This window comes from Mastomys coucha, unplaced genomic scaffold, assembly GCF_008632895.1.
Source record: "Mastomys coucha isolate ucsf_1 unplaced genomic scaffold, UCSF_Mcou_1 pScaffold2, whole genome shotgun sequence".
In the NCBI taxonomy this organism is placed as follows: Eukaryota; Metazoa; Chordata; class Mammalia; order Rodentia; family Muridae; genus Mastomys; species Mastomys coucha.
Genome location: NW_022196902.1, coordinates 12,285,999 through 12,308,882, shown reverse-complemented (window position 1 = coordinate 12,308,882; position 22,884 = coordinate 12,285,999). Strand labels below are relative to the sequence as shown.

The window sequence follows — 22,884 nt, the reverse complement described above, 5'->3', positions numbered from 1 at the left end:
ATACACAAAGCTTTCATTGAGCAGTGTCATCCTGGCAAAGCCCTACAAGGATGGGGACCCAGTAAGTGGTAGGAACAACGGCAAAAGGCCAATTCCAGGAAGAAGTTTACAAAGTCCAAGGCTGGACTGCTGCACACAGGGTTGGCTGGAAGGGCACAAAGCCATTTTCTGAATGTGGATGAGCCTGAGCATCAAGTATAGAAAGCTCACTCTAGAGGACGGGGCTCGGCTATCTCTTATAGTTGTTAAGCTCAGACATACTAGGGGCAAACTGAGGGGTTCCACACATGCACTATTAAGCAGGCAATGATATCGATAACTATTTCATTTGGACACATGAAGAAGAAAAGGAAAAATACAAACACTCTAGTCCCCAACAGAATCTGCTTGAGATAAGCACATGAGAGATGGAAATCTCTACACAAAAAGAAAATCAGGGGGACTGACAAGATGGCTCAGGGGGTAAGAGCACTGACTACTCTTCCGAAGGTCCTGAGTTCGGATCCCAGAAACCATATGGTGGATCACAACCATCCATAATGAGCTCTGACTCCCTCTTCTGGTGTGTCTGAAGTGAATTACACTGGAGCGAGTGGAGTTGGAATAAGCCGGGCCGGAGCAAGCGGGGTGGCAGAGGTCCTGAGTTCAATTCCCAGCAGCCACACACATGATGGCTCACAGCCATCTGTACAGCTACAGTGTACTCATACACATAAAATAAATAAAACAAATCTCTCTTTTTTTAAAAAAAGAAAATTAGAATGAAGGAAATATAGACTAAACTCTTAATAAATGATCATTGGAAGATACATTAAAAGATTACATGAGGAAAAATTATTATAGAAGCTATTTAAATGCTAGCTAAACATAAAAAAAAGCAAAACTACTGTGGTAGAGGGTAGACTGCTGTATTTATACTCTTTTTTTTTCTTTTCTTTTCTCTCTCTTTTTTTTAATGGTTTTTCAAGACAGGGTTTCTCTGTGTAGCTCTGGCTGTCCTGGAACTCACTCTTTAGCCCAGGCTGGCCTTGAACTCAGAAATCACCTGCCTCTGCCTCCCAAGTGCTGGGATTAAAGACATGGGCCACCAACGCCTGGACGAAACTTTGTTTTCTTAAAGTAATATAAACTACACAATGTTATTCAATATGGAACAGATGAGCACAGAGTATCCTACCTATGATGGACTGTAACCTTCTGAAAGCATGAGCCTGAGCAAGCCCTTCTTCTCCTAAGTTGTTTCTGCTGGGGACTTCTTTCACAGCAACAAGCAAAGTACCCAACACAAGATGGAAACAGGTACAAACTGCACTTTATATATGCCTGGAGATTGATGTAAAGCGACAACATCATTGAGCTAAAACTCTACAGAAAAGACCCCAAAAGACAAACACTGTATGTTTTCTCTTCAATGTGGAAGATAGCATTTAAGCACTTGGTAAGCATACCTCAAGGCATAAAACCACAGAGGATTGGTCTAGAGTAAGAGGCTAGCAGGCAAGGGAAACGGACTATACCGTTATGGAGAGGTGGTTGGGGGATACTGGTACAGCCACACTAAACAGGGCGAGGGGAGAGAAGAGAAAGGTAAGCTAAGGGATACAGAGAGGCACAACTAACACTAAGGCCATTTGAGGGGTCATACGGAAGCTTAATACTGTAGAAGTTTCTTAAAATATATACATATATGAAAACAACTTAGATGGATTCGCCAATTAACACAGAAGCCTTAACCACACACTTTTTGCCATGTGAAACCTCCAGTGTCAGGAATGGGTTGCATCTAGTTGTTGCAAAGAACCAACATGGAAACCCTAAAATCTCAGGCTAACGCCAAAGCTATTGGTTGTTCTCCACAGGTGGTAAGGCCTTATTGCTGAAGAACCAACATGGAAACCCTAAAATCTCAGGCTAATGCCAAAGCTATTGGTTGTTCTCCACAGATGGTAAGGCCTTATTGCTGAAGACAACATATACATATCTCATTAATCACAGAGAAATCTAGGTGGTGCCTACCAAGAGCTTTCACCCCTACTGACTAATGCTCATGGTACTGGGAGGGGTTCTGTATGCTTCCAGAGGAAAAAGATAACCATTACCCCAGCTACAAGCCCTGCCACCTACAACAATAACCTGCCTGCATGATGTACTGGTACAACAGTAGCCCAAGTATTGTGGGAATAACCAACCATCATCTGATTGAACTACTCCAGGGCTGGCGAGATGGCTCAGCGGGTAAGAGCACTGACTGCTCTTCCCAAGGTCCTAAGTTCGGATCCCAGCAACCACATGGTGGCTCACAACCACCCGTAATGAGATCGGATGCTCTCTTCTAGTGTGTCTGAAGACAGCTACAGTGAATTACACCAGAGCGAGCAGACCGGAGTGAGTTGGGCGGCAGAAGTCCTGAGTCCAATTCCCAGCAGCCACACACATGATGGCTCACAGCCATCTGTACAGCTACAGTGTACTCATATACATAAAATAAATAAAATAAATCTTAAAAAAAAAAAAAAAGAACTACTCCATGAGATGGAGTCCATGCCTGAAATTACTCAGGTAACTAAGAACCTGAGACTAGCCAGGCTATGGGCCTAGGAGAAAACCAAATTCAAATACTACTACTGTTCTGCTAAGGGAAGAAGAATAAAATTACTCCTAAGGAAAACGGAGACCCAGAATAGGACAATGTGCAGAGACTGAGAGATTTTGGAACCCTCAGTCCTAAATGCAATGACTTCAAACCCCTCCGCTCGGGACTCAGGGAGTGTGGGGGTGGGGGGGAAGAGGAGGCAGAAAGTCTTTAAGAGCTGAGGGGATGGGTGACTCCAAGGAGACAGTGCCTTCCAAATACAAGAAGGACGGATGCACAGATGAACTTATCATGCTTGCGTAAGTTCAAACCAGACAGGCTTCCGTCATAGTGCTGAGACGGTGGAGTGGACACAGGCTTGTACCCCTATCCAAGAGGCTATCTTAACTGACACCTTGCAAAGGAAGAATTAGTTCTCACCAGGAGAGTCTCACTAGGTAGATTAACTACCCTTAAGGGCCCCATGCCCAGCAGTGGATGATCATCATAAAATTTGTAGACTTTTAGCTTTATATTTTACTGGATAGTTTTATGTCAACCAGAGACAAGCTAGAGTCATCAAAGGAGGAGACTCAAAAGAGAAAATGCCTCCTTAAGATCTGGCTATAGGGCATTTTCTTAATTAGTGACCAATGGAGGAGGGACCAGCCCATTGTGGGTAGTGCCATCCTTAAGCAGGAGGTCCTGGAGTCTATAAGAAAGCAGGCTGAGCAAGCCATAAAGAGCAAGCCAGTAAGCAGCACCCTTCTATGCCCTCTGCATCAGCTCCTGCCTTCCCTGCCTGAGTTTCTGCCCTTACCATGTTTGACGATGAATTGTGATATGGAAGTAAGCCCTTTCCTCCTCAAGTTACTTTTGGTCACGGTGTTTTATCGTAGCAACAGTAACCCTAAGACACTCTGATGGGACAGTGTTTGTCTCCCTGGCCTTTTGGTTGTTTATCAAGAGCCTCTTTCTTTCTCTCTCTCTCTTTCTCTGTTTCCTGTCTTCCTTTTTATTAAAATGTTTTTTCTTGTTTGTTTTCTAAAGAAAGGAAAAGTAAGAAAGAAGGTGGGTGGGTGAGGAGGCCCGGGGGGATCTGAAAGGAGTTGGGGGAGAGGGAACTGTATACTGGAATATATTGTATGAAAAAACTTTTTTCAATTAAAACATGATGTCACCCTTAAAAAAAAGAAAAAAGAAAAAAAAAGAATAAAAAAGCCAGGTGGTGGTGGCGCACACCTTTAATCCCAGCACTTGGGAGGCAGAGGCAGGCAGATTTCTGAGTTTGAGGCCAGCCTGGTCTACAGAGTGAGTTCCAGGACATCCAGGGCTACACAGAGAAACCCTGTCTCGGAAAACCTAAAAAAAAAAACCAAAAACCAAAAACCATGATGTCACTCCAAAAACCATGAAATTTGCATATCTCTAAAGTAAAATAAAATTCTAGAGACAGAAATGTTCTTCTAAAAAAAGCTGGGTTGCTGTTGATCATGAGATCAAGCTCTCTCCTTGGTATAAGCAGAGATATTCTGCCTCTTTGAAGGTCTGTTTGGGAGAAATGAAACTCATGGAGTACTTGATAACTATATAGGCTAGAAACGGAGCCTCAGACAATAGGCTGACTTTTTCCCATAGGATGTGTTGAAGGATCGGTTGGGCTCTATAGTGGTCTGGGATGAGGCATGCTCAGACAGCAGAGTGAAAATTAATGTCTAGTATTGTTCAAGTCCTACCACGTTAACATCTTTGTGGGCAAAAGAGCCTGGACATAAAGGTCTCAGTCTCAAGATGTTACTGCAGCTGGGGAGATGTCTCAGCAGGCATGAGAGCCTGAGTTTGGATCTCAAGCACTCATGTAAAAATCTAGGTACCATAGTACACATCTGTAAATGGAGTACTTGGTAGGAGAGACGAGTGGATACCGGGATGGCCAGGCAGGATAGCTGAACCAGCAAGCTCCAAGTTCGCTGAGAGATTCTGTCTAAAAAAATAAGCTGGAAAAAGACTGAGGAAAATGCCCCATGGTGACTTCTAGGCTTCATATGCACATATTTATATATGCATCTGAAAGCCCTCATACAGATACACAAACATGCATATACACCCACCCATAAACACACTGAATGAAGAGGGAAGACATTTACTAAAGTTTGGAGCTGAAAAATAAAAAGCTAAATCCCAAACTCCAAAATGTGGACAAGAAATCTCCTGTAGTGTTCAAGGGATTCAGAGGGGAGCCTTCCAGGCTCTCTGTCAAAAGTCAAATATGGTCACAGCCAAGACATGGACAGATTAGCTCAATCCAAGCTGAATTCAGACACAGGTCAACATATGCTGACATCAGCAGCCTCCTGACATACATGTTCTGTGAAAGAAAACAATAATTTTTAGTCTTAATATAACTCTGGAATGAAGAAATGCCTTGTGTATAATGAATTATGAAGCATGGAAAGAGTCAACCCAAGTGAGCCACTAGAGAAGCATCAGCTCAGGCAAGCAAGGTCGGGCACACATTACCTGTGACAGCTGTCAGCTTGTCACAAACTTAATTAGCTAGGAAGAGGGAACCTCAACTAAGAAAAGCCTAGACCAGCCTGGCGCGTGGGCATGGCTAATTGATGCAGGAGGGCCCACTCCACTGTGGGAGACACTATCCCTAGGCAGGGAGTCCTAGGCTGTGCTAGAAAGCCAGCTGAAGGAGCCAGAGCAACGAGCCAGCAAGCAGCATTTCCCTGGTGGTTTCTGCTTCAGTCAGTTCCTGCCTCGGCTTTCCCCTTGATTTCCTAACTTGGCTTCCTAGGTAACAGACCCTTTGCTCCTTTAAGGTGCTCTTGCTTATACCCTATCACCGCAATAGAAAAAAAAATCAAGACAACTTCATTTGGAAAAAAAAAAACAAAAAAACCTTAGCAAAAGAACTGAACATTCATGTATTAAGAAAATTCCAATAATATTTGAATAATAGCATGACGTTGCTTACGTTCCTTCATTTTATCTCAGCACTAAGTTTCTGTTGAAAGGGAGCTAATAGGGTGTACTACATTCAACTCATTATTACATTTGAGAAATGGTATTTTACATCTAAATCCAGTTGTATCAGGATTACATTTCAAACGAATCACTTCCAAAGTAACAGATTTTGTTCAAGAACTTCCTTTAATTAGCACCGTTTCCTGACTGACAGTGAAGGAGCCAGGCCTTGGTGGTAGAGTGGGTGGTGTTTTCATAATAAAGGCTTCGTGCACACTCTCCTCCTCGCTAAAGAGAGTCCGCTTTCCAGCTGGGAGAAACTGGACTCAAGTTCCATTTAGCAGTCACTTCCCTTTGTCTGTGCCCTAATGGCTTTGAGTCTCCCAGTGAGACATGGATGATTAAACTAGAATTTCATGCCCCTTAGTGCCTCTGCAGACGCCTGAGGTCACCCCCCACGAACGCCTGAGGTCACCCCCCACGAAATCTACAAAGGCAAAGCATGGCAGCACGTGTAGGAGATGAGCGTGCAGTCAGTCGTGTAGGAGATGAGCGTGCAGTCAGTCGTGTAGGAGATGAGCGTGCAGTCAGTCGTGTAGGAGATGAGTGTGCAGTCACTCGTGTAGATGAGCGTGCAGTCAGTCATGTAGAAGATGAGCGTGCAGTCATTCGTGTAGGAGATGAGCGTGCAGTCAGTCGTGTAGGAGATGAGCGTGCAGTCATTCGTGTAGGAGATGAGCGTGCAGTCAGTCGTGTAGGAGATGAGTGTGCAGTCACTCGTGTAGGAGATGAGCGTGCAGTCAGTCGTGTAGGAGATGAGCGTGCAGTCAGTCGTGTAGGAGATGAGTGTGCAGTCAGTCGTGTAGGAGATGAGCGTGCAGTCAGTCGTGTAGGAGATGAGTGTGCAGTCACTCGTGTAGATGAGCGTGCAGTCACTCGTGTAGGAGATGAGTGTGCAGTCACTTGTGTAGGAGATGAGTGTGCAGTCACTCGTGTAGGAGATGAGTGTGCAGTCACTTGCTAATGTGATCTGGGGACCAGGGACAGCCTCCTCTCTAATTCCAACCACTTATACACTTGTTCCTTATAACAACAACAACAATAATAAATCAGAGCTAGAACTGTAAAAGTCCCAAACACCATTCATTCCATCCATTTCTACAAAAATCTATTTTTCCTGAAGAGAAAAACCACTGCTGTTTTATGATAGGTTTTTAAATTTGATATATCATGATTCACACCAGAAACATTTTTTTTTCAGAGCCACAAATGTCTCCTGAGTGTACATCTGAAAAAACTGAAATTGAGATCTCCAAAGAGATCTCTGTAGGCTGACATGCATAGCAATTCTTTTCATAAGGTGCAAAAGACTGAAGAACCAACATGTTTGTGGATGCAGGGATGAACAAAATGTGGTCTATACACATGGAGAACCAGTGGTCAGCCTTTAGAGGAAAATGATGCTGACACAGGCTATCATATCCATAAACTCTGGAAATATGGTGACAAGCCAGTTAAAATAATCACAAAGCATATATGAGGTACCTCCATATATAGACTCATATACAGACTCACAGACACAAGGGGCTAAGACAAGGAAGGAAAGCAAATTATTTAATGGGTACAGAACTTCAGGGCTGAAGTTTCCTACAGGATGGGGAGAGGCCTATGCATGGGAGGTAGTTACAGACAGACAGACACACACATGAATGTACTCGATGCTGCTGAACTGTACTCTCAGTTACTGCCAGTTACTGGGGTAAATTTCTTTTAAGGTATATTTTGTACCATGACTGTCAAAACAAACAACACAAAGAATCCAGCCCCACAACTTTGAACAACAGACACTCCATCTTGTGAAGGTGCTATTCTTTATTTTTAAAAAATGAACAGTTAGGTTTCTTATTTCTTGTTAGCACAAGTCCAGTGCAGTAAATGTCACTGTAAATAAACCTCTGATTTGTATCTGCTATTTCTTTTGGATAGGTTCCAAATGGCTCAGCTGCATCAAAGAACACGAATTATTTCAGCACTCTAGATTTATATTCCCAAGATCATTGTGGAGATACTTTCACATGCACCCATGTTAAAATGTTCTCATCTCTTTCCCCCTTTGCCAAGAGATAATGACAACAAAAAGTTGACGGTCTTGATCCTTGGACAATTCTGGAATCAGAGAGGCTGCTGGTATTAATTGGTTACTACAGCAACTGCATTGTGGTTATGGCAAACACCTGCTGTTGCTCAGCCAGTTAACATCCTACTCAAGAAACAGCAAAATGCTTCTACCAGGTACCAGGGCTTCTGGGCTGAGAAATTCTTCTCTGAACTGTACACACCAATCTACCACATCCAAGTTCCACTTGAGCATGCCAATTTCACTGGAAAGAATATAGCTGATTAAAAAAATAAAAACTACCCCAAGCAAAGAATTAACAGCAGATGCATACCACATCCCAACAGAGATACATAAGAAACATGAAACTATGGCAACACAAGTTCTCCAAAAATTACCAGCACTCTAGCAGATCATCTTGTGAGACTGAATTAATGAAGTCCCAGAGAGCTCAGATATGCAAAGACAGACAAGACAGTGCTCCAAGTCAGTTGTGTCACATGAGAATTAAGTGTAAGGATTTTATAGTTCTCTCTTTATAGATGACAAAGCTGCTAATCAGGACTTCGGTGGCCTCGAGGCACAGTAATCCACCCTGATTTCCTAGGCGGTTTCCGATTGTGATTGTCCCCTCAATGAAGTCTAGAGCCCCTGTTTGTTACTCGGGGTTGCCAAAGCTCCTGGGTCACATCATCTCAAAGGTGACTGCCCTTCTTTCCTGCTTCACTCTCCTTCCCTCATCCCACCCTCTCCTACACCACACGCCAAAGGTCCTCTAGCCAGCATGGTGCTCTGCCTGTCTTCCCTGCCTTATTTAGCACCTGTGATTTTTAAAAAGGTGTATTGCTTTCATTGAACCACAGTCTAATCATATAAAGATGAAAGAAAGTTATTTGGAGGGCTCAGTCCATGAAATAATGTGGTCAGCAACCATGGAGACCTGAGTTTGCCTTCTAGAACCTACATAAGAGAAACCCTTGGCAGCAAGCCCTTGCAATCTCAGCACTGTGGAGATAGTCAGGCAGATGTATCAGAATGTGGAAAGCTAAAGGGGAACAATAATACCCCAAGTGTCCCTGGGGCAGTAAGAGGATGCCCTGTGTAGTGGCTTTCCTGGTTGTCAACTTGACTCTATCTGGAATGAACTACAAACCAGAATTGGAAGGCTCACCTATGACCCTAATCTGGAGGCTGAGAGATACAAGTTTCTGACCTGGATCTTGACATGGAGATCTTGAGGCATAGTGGCTATGTATCCCAGAAGATTAAGACAGAAAGATCTCTGAGTTCAAGTTCATCTGGGATTAAAGGTGTGGTGACACACACCTTTAATGTGGGCTACACCTTTTGTTGGATACCTATATAAGGACCTATCTCTCTTTCTCTTTTCTCTCTCTTCTTCGCCTGCTTGCCTTGTGAGACTGAGTAACTGCTAGATCCTTGGACTTCCATTCACAGCTGCTGCTGACCATTGTTGGGAGTTGGACTACAGAATGTAAGTCATCAACAAATTCTTTTACCATATCGACTACCCATAAGTTCTGTGACTCTAGAGAACTCTGACTAGTACACCCTGCATAGCCCTCGCACCAGTGATATGCAGAGCGGGAGCTTTCACCATCCACCCTGGGGCAGGAGCACTGGACTTACTAATTATTTAAAAGGGGACTTTTGAGAAGGGCTCCTTGAGCCATGACATCACAACTGATCTGTTTTATAAAACAGTGGTGTGAGGGACCTTGGTGGGCGGGCCCTGCCAAGGTGTCCCCCTGAATAAATTAAGCCATGTAACAGGCCTAATATAAACGAAAGTTTATTTGGGATCTGGAGGAGGGGGTAGAGGCAGAGGAAGGAGGGGGACAGAGAAGGGCAGAGAAAGAGAGGAAGAGAGAAAGAAAGGGAAAGGCTGGCTGGGGACACTTGGGGAAGAGAGAGGCAGGGAGAGTAGATGGAGAGAGGAAAAGTGAAAAGAGAATAGAGGGGGAAGGAGGGAGGAAGGAAGGAAGGAAGGAGAGGGGGTAAGAGAGAGAAAGAAAGAGAGAGAGGATGGAGAGTCCTTTTTATATGTGAGCCAGGCTCTTACCTGGTACCTGGCTGTAGATAACTGTTGGGTAGAGCCTAGAGATAATGCTAACACCTGCCTGAGGGTCCTTTCTGTTAAAACTCCTGTCTCTAAAGTTTCAATGGTGCATGGATCACGCAAACAAACAAAGAGATCCAGGCTAGGACTCAGGCTCCAGGAACTGACTGCTTGCTGTGGCACTCATTGTTTTTTTATTCCAGCACCTGAAGTTGACAAAGTGAAGACTCCAATGACTGACTCAAAAGAGATCAGTTGAGACATAGAGCTGGCATGGAGGCCCCAGGACAGGTGTGAATGCTGGGCACACAGGTTGAGGTGCTTGGGAAGCTCAGAGGTCCCCTTTGACATCAATACCCCAGTGGGGCAGCTTTATTCTCAGCTCTAACAGAATGCTAGGCAATGGTAAATGCTAGTGAGAAAAGGGCATGCCCTATAGGATGTACTGAAACGGTAAGACAACTCAACAACTAAATTAGCTAATTAGTTAAAATTAATTTAACCACTTAATTAAAATTTGTATCAATTAATTAAAGTAAATTAATAAATTAATTAAAATCAATCATATTAATTAAAATTACAGCATTAAAAACAATGCATTTGAAATGGGGCCAGGCTTAGTGGCCTGGATAAACAGATAACAACTCTAAAGTTATGGACAGGCACTCTGGTGAAGTGACATTTCTCCATTGCTACGTAAGTCAGGAAACAATACAAGATCCATGAAGTTTTCTATCACTAGAAAAACTCAGAGCTAGCTTGGAATGAAATCATAAAAACATGGGCCCTCAAGACCTTGACCACAAAGCTTTTCTGAAGGCAGTTAATCTTGAGCTACACAGGAAACATGAAGAAGGAACTAGTAAATGAAACCAAGCCAGAAAAAGATATTAGAATCTCTGCTTTCCTTAAATGGACCTAACACAACCTTGATCTGTCTTGATGTAGTCCAAACTCCTGTTCTCAAAAGAAGAAACACTTCTATTCTGCTCATGTGCCCAATGCACGAGACCTTCCCAGAACATATTTTCCACTTGAATCCACAAGCCTTGAAAATCAGTTATTTGGGGCAATGATTGGCACACTATCTCTACCATATCCAAGTGGGCACAACGCTTCTCAAACAACCGATTCTAATCCCCTGCCATGAAGAACAGTCTAATGTATAAACCTCAGAATAAACAACATGCTGTGTAATTACATTACTGTTTTGTAACAGGAGAGAGGGAAAGGAATTTACTGGGTTAAGAGACACAACAAAACTCTTTCATTGTAGGAATAATTTGAGGTACAAACTCAAATTTCAAACCAAAGTTTTCTGTACAGGAAGTCACTGCCCCTTAGACTTATCTGGGCTCTCAGCCACTGGCTGCCTTTCTGGCCTTCCCTAAGCTACTAGGATGACACAAATTTTAAATATGATTATTTCAGCTTCACATATTAACAATGTGTTATTAGCTATCAAGAACTCCTGAAGAGTCAACTTTCTTTTTTGTTTTGTTTTGTTTTTTTGTTTGTTTGTTTTTTTCGAGACAGGGTTTTTCTGTGTAGCCCTGGCTGTCCTGGAACTCACTCTGTAGACCAGGCTGGCCTCGAACTCAGAAATCCACCTGCCTCTGCCTCCCAAGTGCTGGGATTAAAGGTGTGCACCACCACTACCCGGCAGAGTCAACTTTCTTTATAAGCAGACAGAGACATACCAACATAGTTATACACAGAAAACCATACATTAATTGGTCAATATTTTAGAAATAGTAAGACGTGCAAAAGAACAATTTAAGCAGTGCTCTGATACAGCCACCATCCAGCTGTGAAATGAAGCATATCAAACATAACTAAAATGCACGTGAATCACTCAACTCTTTCCATTATACTATATTTAGAGATTATGACATTCACCCATGTATCTATACTGACACTAGACACACATGACACTTAAAAGTCCTATAAATAAGAAATTTCCACTTGTTTATTTTGATCAACACACAAGCACATGCATACACACAGGCACACACGCATTAGTGCTAGAACCCAGGGCCTCATTCTTGCATGGTAAACACTTTACCACTGAGCTACACCCCTCCCCCAAGTCTCTGTTCAACTTTTAAAAGGGCTTTCTATATCACAATGTTCTCTAAATGTATACATCTGCTGTGTCTAGAGTTGACAAGTTGCTAACTTCTCTGGGTAATGCCAACATCTCTGGGTAGTTACAAAAGTGAATACCCCCAGGCATGGTGGTGCACGCCTTTAATCCCAGCACTTGGGAGGCAGAGGCAGGCAGATTTCTGAGTTTGAGGCCGGCCTGGTCTACAGAGTGAGCTCCAGGACAGCTAGGGCTATACAGAGAAACCCTGTCTCAATAAAAACAAAGGAAAAAAAAAAGTGAATACCCACCCAGCAAGGGATTGGAACTCCCATCTCTTTAACAACCTTGTCAAAAATTAATATTGCCAGATAATAAAATTTAGATGATCTGAACAGGATAAATTTGTATGTTAGCATTTTGCTTATAAAAGGACTTTTTTTAGGCATTTGTACTTCCTCTCTTACAGTAATCTTAGGTTCACTTCAATTTTTTTCTTAAATATTTTTATACCAGGCCATATAATATATTGAATAAAATCCTATGCTGGCTACATTGTTGGTACCTTTCATATTTCCTCATATATTTATCCTTTCCAGGGTTCTATTATATTTCTTCCTATATTTCCAAATTTCCCTTTATCCTAAAGAATTCCTTGTGACATTCTAATGAAGACCTGCTAACAACAGAAGACATGATCTTTATTTGCCTACAGCAGCCATAGGTTTACCTTGGAGTTTGAGAAAACCAATGCTGGGCTCATAGCCTCAGCTGATCTTTCCTTCCTTTCAGTACTTCATCGTGCTGGCCCACTGTCTTCTGGCTTCCCCTAATGAGAACTGTGTCCTCTCTCTTACAGTATGTAGCTTCTCTTAGACTACTCTTAGGACATTTTCTGCCATTTCTGAGTTTTAGCAGTTTCACAATGATGTGTTAATGCAAGCTTTTCTTTGTTTAGTCTGTGGGTAGCTTGCTCAGCTCTCTAAACTTGTGCATTTCATCAAGCTGGGGTGGCCATCAGCCATTAATGCTTCAAATCTTTTTCCTTCTTTAACTTCAAATTAAAAGTTGTGTCAGATGCAGGAATGCTCACCACAGATCACTGAGGTGATTAATATCTTTCTCAATGTTTCTCTTCTCTCTTCTCCACTCTGGTTTTGAATGACCTCTTCTCAAGGTTACTAACCTTTGCCTATATTCTATCTGACCTATGTGCAATTAGCCCCAATCTATGGTATTTAACTTTTAATATGGTAATTTTTAGTTCTAGAATATTCTTTATTTTTCAAATCATTCCATCCCATAATCCCTCACATCTTATTCATGTTTTCAAGTGTATTCTTTAACATTTTATTATTCCTTTTATGTCCTGTCCTTTGACAATTCCAAAGCCTGTCTTGCTCATTGGTTGATTTCTTCCTTCCTCCCTCCCTTCCTTCATCCCTTCTTCCCTCTCTCCCATCCTTCATCTGAGAGAGAGTCTCATGGAGCCTAGGGTGGTCCCAAACTCACTGTGGAGCAGAGACTTCCACTGAATTCCTGAGGTTGCTATCTCTACCTCCCAAGTATTAGGATTACAAGCATGCATATGTAGATCACCATTGACCAACCCTGTGAATGTGTTTCTTTGCCTGGCTTTTTTCTTGATCATGGACCATACTTTTTCACACCTTCAGCAACTTTTCATGGAGTTAGAGAATATGTTGCAGAGTCTGGATTCTCTTTTTTCTTAAGAGTTTGGCCACTATTCTATTGTTGTAAAGAGGCATCGTGACCAAGGCAACCTTTATAAAAGAAAACATTTAACTGGGGCCTTCCTTACAGGTTAGCACATGATCATAGTGGTGGGAAGTAGGCAGGTATAGTGGTGGAGCAGTAGCTGAGACCTTTACGTACTGATCCATAAACACTAGGTAAAGGTGGGGTAGGGTGGGGTGGGAGAGCAGCCAGACTGGGCCCAGCCCAGTGATAGGCTTCCTTCAACAAGGCCACATCTCTCAGTCCTTCTAATTGTTCTCAAATAGTTCCACTCCCCGGTGACTAAGCTTTTTAAATATGTGAGTCTATGAAGGCCATTCTCACTTTTTAAATATGTGAGTCTATGAAGGCCATTCTCACTTTTTAAATATGTGAGTCTATGAAGGCCATTCTCACCCAAGTCACCACATTCCATTACCTCACCCGAGAGGCTCTGACCCACATCCTAATGCAAAATCCCTTTCTTTCACAGTCTCAATGCTGCTCAGCAGTGGTGGTGCACGCTTTTAATCCCAGCACTTGGGAGGCAGAGGCAGGTGGATTTCTGAGTTCAAGGCCAGCCTGGTCTACAGAGTGAGTTCCAGGACAGCCAGGGATACACAGAGAAACCCTGTCTAAAGAAAAACCAGAAAAGTCCAAAGACTCAAGGCAGTCTCTTAACTGTAACCCACTGTAAAATCAAAATGAAAAAGAAGATCACACACTTCTAACATATAATGGCACAGAATATACATTACCATTACAGAAGGGAATGGAGGGAGTATAGTGAAGAAATACTGGGACAAAGCAAGAATGAAATCCATCAGGGCAAACTCCAAATCCTGCTATTAGACTCTTCCAATCTCCTTCCAGCTTTGTTAACTGCAACACATTTCTCTCTTTTGGGATGGTTCACACTCTGTCGGCAGCTCTCCTTGGCAGGTATCCCAGAGCTCTGGCATCTCCAACATCTTGGATCTCCAACACAATCTAGGCTTTCCCTTACCAGCTTCACGCAATGGCTTCTCCTCCAGGCATCCATGCAGGACTCCCCTGGGCTCTGCCTCAGTGCCTTTTCTCAACAAGCATTTTACTCCTGTATCCTTATCCACCCTTAAGCCAGTGCAGCATGGCCAATGCTGCCAAGTTCTGTTTGCTAGGGCTGGAACCTGCCCCCTTCTGGAATTCTTGACGGCATAAGCCGTCAAGTGTTTAGGCCTAGGAGATCCCTCAGAGCTTTCGGGTGTGGTCTTGCCCGGAGGTTACCATTCCCTGTATCCATTTAGCCTTAGACTTTTCTTATCTGTTTATCAAGCACAAGCCCTGGCCCTGGCTTTGCATCCCCTGGTGCTCCTTTCCTCCCCCAAACCTTTTGTATTTCTCTTTCTTCATTGTTGCTTCTCAATGTAGATATGCACAAGAGTGGTCATAACTATATGACACAGGCAATACTAGGCTGTCTTGAAATCTCCTCTGCCAACCTCATTTAAAAAAAAAAAAAAAAAAAACTCTTGAATTTAGCCTGGGGCATATTATTAGGATAAAGGTGAAAAGTAGTCATATTCTTTGCCAAAATATCACAAGAATGGTCTCTAGCTGCTAACAATCATCCCCTCTGAACCCTCTGGAGCTGGGCCTACATAGTCCAAATGATCCTTAGCACTACTGTCTTCCATGTTCCTACAAGGACGGCCCAGTAAGTCCCACTTAAAGGACTCAACCCTTTTTGTAGTCCAAAGTCCCTAAGTCTTCCATATTACTCCAACAAACGACATGGCCAGGCTTGTCATATCTCAGTCCCTAGTACCAACTTCTGTCTTAGCTACTGTCCTATTGCTGTGAACATACATCATCACAAACACAAATATAAAAGAAAGCAATTTAAATTGGGGGCTTGCTTACAGTTTTAGAGATTTAGTCTACAATCTTCATGGCGAGAACCAGATAGATAAAGCACTGGAGCAGTAGGGAAGAGCTTTATACACTGACTCACAGATGGCAGGCAGAGTCGCAGAGGCAGAGAAACAGAGACAAGCAACAGACAGACACTGGTCCTGGTGTGGGCTTTGGAAATGTCAAAGTACACCCTCAGTGACACAATTCCTCCAACAAGGACACACTTACCCCAACAAAGCCATGCCTCCTAAGTCTCTTCAAACAGTTCCTCTCCCTGGCAACCAAGCTTTCAAACATAGGAGACTAAGAAGGCCATTCTCATTACATCACCGTCAGACGCAAACAGAGCATCAGCAATCTGTCTTAGCATATGGAGGCTTGGTTTTAGCTTTTTAGCATGGTTCCATGATGGTCTTAACCTACTATACTGCCTTCATCCTAAGGCTTAGCCTTTTAGAGTTTCACTTGAAAGTCTGGGGTTCTCTAAGTCAATGACTTCCAACTGAAAACTGTCTCCTCTGCAGTGGGCGGCTGCTGCAACTTCGGTGCTGCTCTATAGCCTTACAGTTGCCATTTTAGGAGAGGCTCCTTCACCCAGGGTTCAGCCAGAAGCCGTTCACATGCAGGTCCTGCTTCTCCTCCCTCTGCATGGTCATTGCTCAAGGGTTATTTCTAGGAACTCTGGACACCGAGCATCGTGTCCTTAGGCCATTAAGACTGGGATCCTTCTTTCTTTCTTTCCTTCCTTTCTTCTTTCTCTCTCTCTTTTTTAAAAAAGATTTATTTATTTATGTGAATACACTGTAGCTGTACAGATGGTTGTGAGCCTTCATGTGGTTGTTGGGAACTGAACCTCTGCTCTCTCTGGTCTTCCCCGCTTGCTTGCTCTGGTCCCAAGATTTATTTATTATTATACATAAGTACACTCTAGCTGACTTCAGATGCACCAAAAGAGGGCGTCAGATTTCATCACAAGTGGTTGTGAGCCATCATGTAGTTGCTGGGATTTGAACTCAGGACCTTCGAAAGAGCAGTCAATGCTCTTACCCGCTGAGTCATCTGGCCAGCCCAATTGTGATTTTTCTATTTGAGTCCAGGGAGAGATCTGAGGAATTAACTCCATGTTCTCCCCAGGTTCTGATCCTCTATGACTCCACTCCACTCTCTAACTTTTCCCAATAGTTCTAATTATCATCAGCGGGAAGATCAGCCCAACTGAAGCCACTCTGCCCCCCAACCCCAAAGCCAGCTCCTTAAGAAGCTGCTGAACATTTTAACATAGTCCATTCTTCAAAATATTTTGTCTTTTTTTCTTTTCTTTCTTTCTTTCTTTCTTTTTTTTTTGGTTTGTTGTTGCTTAGGATTTTCTTGCTTGTTTAGTATTTTTAGACCTTGTTTAAGAAATTCATTCCTAACCCAAAGCCATAAGCATAATTTGCAGGTTTTATGCTAAAAGTATTTTCCTTAATAAATTTTTATTTTCATGGTTGGATCTTTTCAACTCGCTTAGAATTAAACTTTTGCACAGAGCTTAAGAAAGATATGGGGCTGGGGCTGAGGCTGGGTTTGTAACTTATGGTTGTCTAGTATAAAAAAGGCCCTGGGTTTGATATTTACCTCCGGAAAAAAAAAAAATAGCAAATTTAAGTAAGAAGTAAAACAAAGTAAAACAGAGATTCCACTTTATTTACTTTTCTGAGGAGATAAATCCATTTCCCAGTACCACTACTGAAGCCCCAACCTTCCTCTGACTGGTCACTTCTCCAGTCACTTCGCTTACCCTGCCATAAAGCTAGCCTGGTGAGTATAAACCATTGCGCTACAGTGTTTGATTTGTCCAAGTCATACTGCAACCTCCCGAGCTTCCTCTGGTAGAGCAGGTTCTTCCATCTATTCTCCAAATTTGCTTTGCCTATTCTTGGCTCTTTAATCCTTTCAAATAAACTTTAGAAATCAAATCACATGAAAAACCATTCTGGAACAATTAAAATATTAAGCTTGTTTATCCACAAACTTGTGTGGTTTTTGACTCCTTCAAATCTCGCGATGTTTTTCTATATTTTTCTCACAAAATTGTACTTTGCTTTTCATGGTATACATTTCAAATCAAATAACATTCTTAACTTAACCATTTAATTTACGTAAACTTACCCTTCCAGGTTAAATGAATCTCATCAACTTATGTACTTAAGTTAGAAAATCAAAATTTAGCTCACAATATACAATTGAACAGACATAGTCCGAATGCTTCCCTTCCCTCAACTGCACGTATTTGTACCCCACGAGGGAGCAAGACGATACTTCCAGTCTTACCAAGATGCTCCATGGTCCCTGCTTTCAGTGTCAGTGAAATTTGAATCCAAAAACATATCTTTGTAGATTCGGCCAACGAGACAATACATATCCGAAGCAACTTGTTCTTCACTTTGTACCATGGGGATCATGATGTCAAGAGCTTTTGCTCTGTCTCCAGGGAGATTTCTCCTAAAGTAGAGAGCATTGTTTTCATATAGATCATAAAAGCAATTATAGACCAATTGCCTATTTGCATTAGTAAAGTTTGGCAGAATAAAAAGAACTTGATTCTGAGATTCCTCTATGGACCTTATCCTAAACTTTCTTATCCTGATGATGTCTACTGCATCTGTCAAGGATCTCAGTGAGGCATGAGTGTTCAAGATGATGAACTGGAGTCCTGACCTCCCTGTTGCCTATGAACAGGTTCAAGATGGAGGAATTCTATGGAGTGTGCATCCTTTGAATGGAGCAGGATCAACTACTGTAAATAAGGAAAAACTCTTCACATTAGTTTTCAATGGCTTTTGTTCCAAAAGAATGAAAAAAATTAATTCATAGATAATTCCAAAAACTCAAATCCACCCAAGAGTTGACTGTTTTCTCCATGTGGCTGTGGATGTGGTCTCATGTAGTTCTTTTTTTTTTTAATTATTTATTATTTATTTATTATAAGTACACTGTAGCTGTCTTCAGATGCACCAGAAGAAGGTGTTAGATCTCATTACAGGTGGTTGTGAGCCACCATGTGGTTGCTGGGATTTGAACTCATGACCTTTGGAAGAGCAATCAGTGCTCTTACCCGCTGAGCCACCTCACTAGCCTCCTTATGTAGTTCTTATGGTACTAGCCTTGAAGAGACCTCAAGCATGTTAGACAAGCACCCTACCACTGAGCTATGTCCTATGAGCTACGTCCCTACTTCTTATTTCACTTTGAATTTTGAGACAGGAACTCCTTGAGTTATCAAGATTGGCCTTCAACTCCATGTAGCTTATTATTAAGTAATCGGTGTGGATGGTTCTCAGAATCCTACTTTACATTTCTCCAGTGATGAAAATACTATGCTAAGTAAAAAAATGAAGTCACAAAAGGCTGACAACACTCTTGAGAAATATTTAAAATAGAACAATCAATACAGAGAGAAACACAGTGTTTGCCAGGAGCAGGAGGATCTGTGCTGTGGGGAAGGGTGACTGCTAATGAGGAAGGTTTCCTTGTAGGATGAAAAAGTACTCTTTACCTAAACATCTTGAATTTAGACTACTGCTTTATTCAAAAATGTTTTTCATTCTACTATATGTTACTTTTGGAAAGAGGGACAAGGCACACAAAGTAAAACTCTAAGATTCCTAGGATTTTTCTCAGTTTGTTTCAGAATATACTTTAAATACTTTAAAAAAAGGGGGGAGGGTGTGTTTGACAAAGAGCAGGTAAGCTCTGGAGGTCTTATCTACATCTATAAGATGTATAGGGCGTTTAATAAATGAAAGACAAAATGGCTTTCAATCTACATGGTCTAAGTCTGTTGGTGAAGTTGGGAAGTTCTCCAGTTCTGCTGGGTAGGGAAGGAAACACATCAGTCCTAGGTAAATGACATGCCAGCATGTATCCACTGGGAACTCTCAATAACTCAGCCTTTCCAATCTGCAGGAGTCCCAGCTGTAAAGCGACGGAAATCATGAGACACAGTGAGTTCTACATGAATTAGGTGTCTTTTCCTTTTTTTTAAAAAAGTAATTTTCTTCTGCAGTGACATGTATGCTCATCCATCTTACCGTGAAGGAAAGAGTGATACAGCTAAGTATTCTGGACTACTCAGGATGCTGGTTCCACCCGTGGTCAGAGCACGGATGACCCTCTGTGATAACTGCAGCTGGGCAGTAAGTGATGTAGGCAGAAGACAGAGTGGGGACCAAGACAAGCTCTGTCAAAAGTGACTCAGATAGGCTTGAGGACACGTAATTTAAAATGTCACCGGCAGAGTTCTGGTCATAACTAATCATGTTCACAGCAGTCCTCGGGAAAACTGTCTCTGAATGAGAAAAACATTCACTTCCTCAAAACTGTCCTCACACGTCAATGAATCAGTCTAGGAAGGCCAGATGACACCGAGGCTGTCTTATGTACTTGTGAATTCTCAGTCTGGGTTCAATCAGATATGCATTGAAAATATTTGGAGAAATGTCTATATTGAACATGCACAGATTTTTTCCCCTGAACAGTAAAAAATAACCATCTACATAGCATTATATTATGTTAGATATCATAGTTATCTAGAGATTGCTTTAAATACATAGAGAATGTATGACTGTTATATGAAATACTATTTCATTTATAAGAACTTGAACATCCTTGGATCTGAGTACCTTTAAAGAGTTTGGAACAAATATTTAACAAATGCACAAGGGCAACTATATTTATTTAAAAGTAGTATCATATTGATAAAATATTGAATGTTATAAAATATAAATAGCAAACACAAGCTCTGTCACAGAAAAAAAAGAACTACAAAAAATTATATCTATAAATACCAGGAGAGGCTATTACTAACAGAGAGACAGAGGACACACACACAGAGGCTGGTAAAAATAGCCATCAAAAGACAGAACTAGGAGGATCAAAAGCTCAGGCCAGCCTGAGACATACAGTGAGACCCTGTCCCCCTAGAAAAACCAGAGAGAAATCAGAAGGTGTGCTAACAGTACTTTAATGGCTGAGATAGACACAGTGCAACAATACTGTAGTTGGGAGCTGCTGGGAAGCTATAAGGGACGTTGGTAAGTGTTGAATCATCACATCAGAGCATTCCAGAAGAGAATATCTTACCTGTTCAGTGCAAATGCGTAATGAAACTTCACGTGGTGGTGGGAAGCCAAGTCAAAGGTTGGAAGTTTTTCTAAAGTCTCTACCAGCTTCACTATGGAGTCATAGTCCTTTCAATAAAACCAACAGTACAGAATTAAACCCTGAGGAGAAATAGCCAACAAGACAGCCAGCAACCGACTCTGAGAAAGGGATTAACCACTGCAAAGTTAGAATTGTTGGGGGACATAGAAGGTGTCTGTAGCAACCCCCCACCAACTGTTAAAAGAGTTGTGATGGGGATGCTCAAGTGTAGCTCTTTATGGCTGCTGGCTTCTGGTAGGGGTGGGGGTGGGGAAGGACTCAGTTTTCTTTAAGGGGCTGGCCACTGGGAGTTAGCCATGTTCCAATGATTATATGGGCCACACAAAATAGACTTAGTATACATTTTTTCTTTTTCTTCTTATTTTTTGGGGAGGGGAGGTCACAAGGTTGGGGGGAAGGGGTGGACCTAGGAGAACTAGGAAGTGAGTGATTGTGGTGCAGTATGTGAAATTCCAAAATAATCTATAAAAGTATTATGTTAGAAAAAAAATAATACTCTGTTGAGACCTTTGAAAACCCTAGAAGCAACAACTGTGTTTCTCCTAAATTCCTATCATATGGATTAAGGCATGAAAAATAAAGTTAACGGTATTTTGACAAAACCCAAAGAAACACAACAAATGAGCCACAGACACATGACTGGATCCTGATCTGCAGGCTTCCGTCAAGGACATAAAAAGTTTGAAGGTCATGGAGCAACTGACTGAAATTCTGTTGTAAGTAGCAAGATTATTTCATGTCACGGTAAAAGTCTTTCCTCTAGCCACAGGCTGCTACCTGCCATGGCTCTTTATGTACTGAGTCTCTCTCATGGAGGGAGTTTTACACAGGGCCAAGAGGCTGGGCACAGGAACAGGGAGCCAGGAGTCACCTGGATTTTATGATACAACTCAAATATCACACCTCTCACTGAGAGTTTACTCTACTTGCTGGCTCTTAGAAAAAGCCTAAGACCTCGCAGTAAAAATGATGCAGTATGTCCGTGGGTCCACCACTACTTCACGAGGAATCGGTTGCACATTTCTTGCTCTTGGCACTCAGTTTCAGTAGCTGATTCAGATCTAAGAATCTCTGCTGTTTGCCAAAACAAAGCTCTCATTGGCTGACTGACAGGTGTGCCCAAGGCTCACTGAGGAGACCAGCCCTCCAAGAGCTGAGCATGTGAGCAGTTTGAGTTAGAGTAAATCCGTGTATGTCATAATCCCTGACCGTCACCATCTGCGAGCCTCTTCCATTCGCCATGAAGTCCCAAAGTGGACTTCCCAAAGTGCAGCAGCATGGATTACTTATTACCTCGCTGAAATTCAACACCTGCGTCCCTCCCTCCTCCAGCGTGAGTGACACCGGGAGAGACACTGAGCAGCCTCTCACCTGAATATCTCTGTAGGAAAGCAATAGGTTGATAACAATGTCTGCTGTCAAAACTTCAATATTGTCTACCCGCTGCCGGATCCTCGCCAATTCAGCTGCCAATTCTTTACCAGTGTACAGACTTCGAGCTTTCCTGATGTCGTTGAGTATAGATTCCCGAAAGTACTGACTGGTGAAAAACCACACATTTCAAAGAGTTAACTCTAGAGAACGATTCACTGAAATACAGTACTTTTATGAGGAAACTCATGACATTTGTCCATGAGTAGTTGCCAGCACATTAAGATATGCTGAAGAACACCTTGTATATCTGGCATTATTAACAAATTTTGGAGTCCATATATTTCTTTTAGATTTCTGCCATATTTCAAAAAATATCTAAACTTTACTTTTCATCTTACTAATCTGAGTGTAAAATTATCCCAAATAATTTAGAAAAGCCCATGGTCTGACTATACTACCTCAACTCTCTAGCTCAGTACCACTATCCACTAGCATAAATAACTTGATTATTCTTTTTTTAAAAAATCACATTTGCTGGGCATATGCTCACAATTGCAGCACTCAGGAGGCAGAGGCAGGTACGTCTCTGAGTATTGGAAGCCTACCTCTATACAGAGTTTGAGACAACACGGAAAGTTCCAAGTCAGCCAGAGCTACTTGAATCAAGAAAACTATTTTACATTTCTGACTTAGAGCATGTGTGTGTGCTTCTGTGTATGCCCTGTCTCAGGTATGGTGGTCTGTGCGTGCCCAGTCTCAGGTATGGTGGTCTGTGCATGCCCAGTCTCGGGTATGGTGGTCTGTGCGTGCCCAGTCTCGGGTATGGTGGTCTGTGCGTGCCCAGT

At 42.2% G+C, this 22,884-nt stretch overlaps 1 protein-coding gene across 1 annotated transcript in view; it reads right to left on the bottom strand.

Moving 5' to 3' along the window:
• Nucleotides 1-22,884, bottom strand: part of Map3k5 (mitogen-activated protein kinase kinase kinase 5) — a 199,500-nt gene that overhangs the window by 98,925 nt on the left and 77,691 nt on the right. Inside the window, exons 5-7 of the mRNA XM_031380745.1 lie at nucleotides 22,037-22,205; nucleotides 20,585-20,691; nucleotides 17,774-17,944 (exon numbers count right to left, since the gene is read on the bottom strand). Of these exons, the coding sequence (XP_031236605.1) occupies nucleotides 17,774-17,944; nucleotides 20,585-20,691; nucleotides 22,037-22,205 (447 nt within the window). The remainder of the gene's footprint in view (nucleotides 1-17,773; nucleotides 17,945-20,584; nucleotides 20,692-22,036; nucleotides 22,206-22,884) is intronic.